The sequence below is a fragment of the Hippopotamus amphibius genome, chromosome 11, assembly GCF_030028045.1.
Source record: "Hippopotamus amphibius kiboko isolate mHipAmp2 chromosome 11, mHipAmp2.hap2, whole genome shotgun sequence".
Lineage (NCBI taxonomy): Eukaryota > Metazoa > Chordata > Mammalia > Artiodactyla > Hippopotamidae > Hippopotamus > Hippopotamus amphibius.
The window spans coordinates 84,694,977-84,700,976 of NC_080196.1; the positions used below are offsets into that span (position 1 = coordinate 84,694,977).

The 6,000-nt window shown below is 50.6% G+C and overlaps 1 protein-coding gene across 2 annotated transcripts in view; it reads right to left on the bottom strand.

Moving 5' to 3' along the window:
• PIEZO2 (piezo type mechanosensitive ion channel component 2) overlaps positions 1 to 5,780 on the bottom strand; it is a 338,838-nt gene extending 333,058 nt beyond the window's left edge. For both annotated transcript variants that reach the window (XM_057700316.1, XM_057700315.1), the window contains exon 1: positions 5,701 to 5,780. In XM_057700316.1, the coding sequence (XP_057556299.1) occupies positions 5,701 to 5,764 (64 nt within the window). In that variant the 5' untranslated portion in view covers positions 5,765 to 5,780. The remainder of the gene's footprint in view (positions 1 to 5,700) is intronic.
• Between the last annotated feature and the right edge of the window lie 220 nt (positions 5,781 to 6,000).

Consider the following 6,000-nt stretch of genomic DNA (forward strand, 5'->3'; position numbering starts at 1 on the left):
CATGATGCCTGGTGTTGATGGAGTCAAGTCTGGGGGTGGGGCAGTTCAGAGTGGGAAACAGTGCCAGAGTTGGGGGGAGAATCATTGGAATTTGGGTCATACTGTAAATAACTCCCTAAAGGAGCATTGAAAATCTCAGCAAGATCTTCACCTCCCTGGTGACTGGTGAAATTGCCACAGAACCACACGAATTTACCAAGTCCATTCTTTTTTTATGAAGTGTGGAAAATTTGAAATTCATATAGAAAAAAGTTGAAACATCCCCCCATGATATCCTAGTTTAACACTAAAGTGTGCCCACCAGGAGAGCCGAAAAGAAGAATTCAAAAATAACAGGTTATGGTCAGGAAACATCACCATCCCATATGATGAATAGAGGCAAACAAAAATTGTATATGCTGCAGGAGCCTGGAAAAACATTTTAAAATTGCTAGTATATTTAGTTTTTTAAGTCTACCAATAAATAGGAAAAATGCAAATTTGTATGTTATCACTTAAATTCCCATTAGACAATTATTAGCCAGTTCAAAAATTATGAAATTGCTACACACTGTGTGTCTGATGCACTCTCTCCACAGATATTAGCATGTGGTCTCCTCATTTTCTTGATCCTGCCAGGTCCTAATGGGTCTAAAAGGCCAAGTGAGGGGCTGGTGAAGGTGATAAGCTTCCCCTAGGCTTATCTCTTACAGCCAAATATTGTTTACATGTTTTCCAATTCAACCCCCATTCATTCAGATATCGGCTTTATTTTGTTGACTTGATTCCATGTCCTCAAAACAACTGTGCATATCTGCAAATCTTACAAAATTCAATGTTTTACACCTTATACTGTATTATCATATGATTCTTCAATAGAGTGCTCTTAAATATACGACTGCACTTACACTATTCTGAGTTTTACTGGACATTTATGGAAAAAAATTATAATATTATAATACTGTTACTATGCAACTTCATAAACAATTAACTGGTAGTAGCATAGGATCTAAAAGAGAAATGTCCATGTAAACACAGAGAAATTTAAAAATAAGATCATATTAAAGACCATGAAAATGATGGTATAGCATCAGGAAGACAAAGGTAAACACTGTCAGTAGAGTTTAGGGAGAATCTATTATTTAATTAGAATACAATGCAGATACATAGAAAATGGAATAAAACTGGCGAGAAAAATCCTGATCATTAAAAATCTTCTTGCCACACACAAACCAACTTTCATCACGTAATTCAGCTCTAGATTTGGGTGCTAAATTGCTTTCATACGAATCCCATCTACTCAACTCAGGCTCCTATGACTCATGTCACCACCTGCTAGTCCGTTAACTTCTAGACAGACTTTCCCAAAGCCTTCCTGTCGCTATACTCACAAATGCAGTCATAATCCCTCCCTTTATGAGCACCTGCAGTGTGTCAGGTGTTACCCAAGGTGGGCAGGAAGGAGGTATTAATACCTTCCATGTGCAGGAAGAAAAGAGAAATAAACGAGCCAAACCAGCTCTGCAATCAGAGCCCGGATGTGAAGGGAGGTCTCTGAGATTGCTGAGTCACCGCACCCTCCTCCCCAAATGATGAGCAGGCCCACGTGGACTATAGGGGAACAGACCCAGTGACAAACTATAGGGTGGACCCACGGCTCCAGCTTTCACTGCCCAGGTGACAAAATGATCTTGCCTGTCTGTGTTTCCTAAATATTTTATTTTAGAGTTAAGCTATAAATTCCCAATCCTTTTCCCTAGCACTCTTGTCCTTTCTGAAAGTGATAAATAATATCTACCTGTCTAAGGCTGAGAAAGTGTGATGGAAAAGAAAGTGATGTTAAAGCTGCCAACCCATCTGCATCCTTCAGCAGCTGAGACCTCCTACCTCTGAGAGCTACAGCAGAGGCGGGGGAGACTCTAGGCCCTGCTCAGGCTTCATTGGTAATTCCTGGAGTGTGTGTAAGTGTGATTGCAAAATGACACGTGTTACAGGGAAAAATATATTATGCAATAGAGTAGAAATTATGTTTAGATATGGCCAAACTCATACATACTCCAAAAGGGACTCCCAAAATTTTGCTCACTTTAATCCAGCTGTCTCTAAAGGGAATTTTAGAGATTCTTGGTGGATTTGCAATATTTTCCAAGTGTGACTTGCCCTCAGAGCAATGGCTGGTTGGCTGATTCTTTTTGTAATCTATAAAGTCTCCCATTCGGCTCTGGTCGCCTCATTTAGGGGAAGCATAAGCTCACGATGCCTTGTGGCTCTGCCCCTCCTAGACCAATCTGTCTGTCCAAGCCAGCCTCCCCTCTCCTCCCCCGAAAATAACAGTCAGGTCAGCTCTTCCAGGAAAGACATTAGGAGACTCCAAGCAACAGCAGGCAAGGCGGAATGAATGGTCAGCAGCGTGTGAATAAAAATACGTCAACTGGTTCCCAACTCAGGAATGGACTCAAATCATTTACTTAAAGTTGGGTAGGAAGCAGTCAGGCTAAAAGGAAACAAATGTAAAAATATTTCTAAAGTGCTTAACAGTGACCAGACATTCTTAGAGATTACATAATATTATGGAAGGTTTTGTCTAGGTTCTCTTTCATGTACAGTTTGAAGAAAAAAATCAGGGTGGCTACCCGAGTACTCATAGACAATTTGGGAGATTTTTAGAATTGTCAGTCTCTATTGACGTAGGAAAGCCTATCACTGGGAGTCCGCTTTGGATGGTAAACGACATATTATACTATATCGTATCATATCATATTATATTATGGTTTTGTTCTGCTTTAAACACTCAAGAGCCACCTAACACCTGCATAAAAGAGGTCTGATTTCACTTATCATTTCTCTGTAAATTTTTTACGAAAAAGGAAGAACTCTTACACATAGGATTAAACACAATGGCAGTTAATTTTTAGCATCCACCCTTAGATGAAGACACTAGGGCATCCACGGGCAGAGACATTTCAACATCGATGCTGAGGAGTGGATTTAAAGAGAAATGCATGAGCAGCTTTTGCAAAGGCTTGCCTTTGAAGGCTGCCTTCGCCAGATATAAAAATAGACGACTAAAACTAAAAAGAATCGATTCTAATGGCAAGCAGATCATTGCACTCTCCATGCCCAGGATATTAGGGAAACCTGAATATTTGATTTAGTAGCACCTTGGGAGCGGGTGGACCTGAAAACCCTCCAATAACCTTGAAAACATCCACTTCCTGTAGAAGGGAATTGAATGCCCAAATCAGGCGACACCCACCCAGAAGATTTAGTCCTGCAAGTCAAGTACAAAGACTAGAAGGCACGCCTTAGCCGTCGGAAGTGGGTTGTCTTTCCTCACCGAGCAGTGAGGGGTCAGTCACTGCTCTGGTCCTCCCAGGAGCTCTGCTGTCACCCAGGCGGGGGCCGAGGTCCGAGGTCCACGTCCTTCCCCTTCCTCCCCGGGGGAGAGGGGAGCAACAGGCGCTAACACGATACCGCCGCACCCCGCACGCGCACCCCCGCACACCCCCCCAGGTTAGCCTCCCTGCACCCGGAAGGCAGAGGGAATCCAGAGGAACGAGCTGAAAAGGGAAGGCGGCGAGGCTGCAGCCGGACGCAGCTCTCCAGCCGGGAACGTCGGCGCCGCAGGGTGCACGTGCGCGTCCCCCGCCCCGAGAGAGCCTGGCTGGGCCCCAGCGCGCCCCAGGCGGTGACCACGTCGCGGGGCCCAAGGGCGCGAAGAGGAGACCAGGGGGAGGAGCAAAGTGGCCGGGCGGTGGCGGGATCCCAGCAGCGCGACCGTGGTCCCCGCTCCTCCTGGCGCCCCTGGGAGCCTCCAGCTCTCGCCTCGGCCCAAGCACCAGAGCGGGGAGTGCGCCACGCCCTGGCCTTCCCGGAGAGGAGCGCTCAACAGCCCTGCAGAAGGGCTTTGCGGTCTAGACCCCCAAGATGAGTCTAAATGACACGGCCCCACCCCAGAAACCGCGGAGCACTGGGGCAAGTGAGCTGGGTCCTGCGAGAGCCAAGCTCAGCACGAGGTCCCTGGACACTGGCGGGTAATCCCTGCTGTCCTATCGCCCAGCTAGGTGTGCGCGGCAGGCAACCACTCGCCTAGCTCTTCCGACAGCCCCGGAAGGTTGCCACCCCGCCGAGATGGGGGAGAAGGAGAGGGGAGGTGGAGGGACTGCAGAGAAGGGGATGGGGGGAGGAGCCACTCCCCACCTCAGTGACAACCACTAGTCAGCCCTACACCGAAAGCCCCTGGTTAACCCAGGCCAGTAGCATCCACTCAGCAAATCGGGAAAGGCAGGGCGCCAGATGGGACGCGACCTGAAGCAGCCGCGCTGTTTCCCCAGATCGCTTTCCCAAAGGCTTTTTTCTTCTCAAACTCAAGCAAACTGGCGAGGAGAGGCCCACAGCAACTTCGTGGGAGCTGCGCTCCTCCCCTACAGAAGCGATGACCAAGGACAAAGATCCTTGATAAACGGTCCTGCCTGGAAATTCAAGTAGCAAAGAGGCCGAGGCTGGCATCCGTGCTGGCCCCTCCTCCTGCCCCAGGACCAGGCCTCTGGCCACGGGCTGTTTCCACTCCACGAGCCTTCTTGGTTTTCCGCGGAGGTTTCTTGCGTGTTAATACTCGACTACAAAATCCCCCCGGGAGCTGGGATCAACCCTCAGGAAACCCTCCAGGGCTCCCTTTCGATTACCTGCTCAAAGAAAATACTTAGCACAGGTGTGATCTTGAGTCCTCCACCTCTGGCAAAATGGGAAAAGGTAGCTTTTTCTGCGCAGGTCAGGCTCTCTTTGTAAATGCAATTGCTACTTGGTAAGAAGTGTTCTCTTTTCTAGCTCTGGTGGGGACAGGGAAAAGCTAGGCGCCCACAGTCACCTTAGGAGTGGGGTTCAGTGTAGCAGACACCGTCTACTAGAAGAGAAACTGGGAAACTCACTCCAAGCCCGCGGCACGGCCTGTGTCTTTGGAGCTGACACCCAGTGGCTTCTTATGCCCTGGCAGCCGCGTAGAAATAGTGAGATCCTTGCCTGAGAGTCGGCGAGGCTCCCTTCTGCCCCCGCCCCGCCTTAAGCCTCGGAGTCCCATTGCGGCTTTCTAACTGGCTACAACAGATCTGTCTGGACCTCGCAGGAGCCGGGCTGGGTCTTGGCGTCTGCAGCTCCCGCGTCCAGCACTTTTGTTGTAGGGGGTTTTGTGCGAGTAAAAAAAAGTAAGCAACCTCGGGGCACTGCTTCCCTGCGCCCTCCTGTTCTTTTTAGGACGACCTGAGTCCTTCCCCTCTTCCGTCACAGAGGCTGGGATACGGGAAGGGGGAAAAATGGCCTAGGAACCATTTGGATGCGCCGTGTGCCCTGCGTCTAGGGACAGGGGGAGGGGGATTCTTGTATGGTCCTGAGAAGGGGGTCTACGACTGCCTTCCAGCCAGATTCGCATCCTTTGTGCACAAGTCAGCACTCCACGAAAAATTCCATGTGTAACTAAATTCAACACAGTCTCCAGCACAGGCCGAGCCGGGTCGCCGGACTCTGCAGCTGGACGGTTGAAAGAGACCCTGCTCGCGGAGACCACGCTCGTGCGCCCCGACGCGGGAAGTGCCAGTCCCTGGCTGTGGCACCGGGACTGCCGCGCGGGCTCCCCTAACTGGGTCCCGGACACTCGAGCGGGTGACCTGGGTTTGCTCCGAAACCCGCCCCCTCCCCCTGGAAGTTCGGAGAGAGGAAAACACTCACCTACTGCTAGGCAGACCGGGAGCAGCAGCCTGAAGATGAGCCCGCACACCACTTCCGAGGCCATCGCGTCGGTCCGGGGAGTCCGAGTAGAGGGTCACTAGGACTGGGGTGCCAAGCCCATGCCCGCCTAGGGCCTCCTGTGGCCGGCGGCTCCCAGCCGCCCGGGCATCGCCTTGGCAAGGGCTGCTGCGCTGTGCGCCCCGAGGGCGCGCTCTCCGCCCCCGGCCGCCCTTCTCCGCTCTCCGGGCCTCCTTTCACCAGGCGCTAGGAAGCCCCCTTGCCCGGCGCCCGACCCCACAC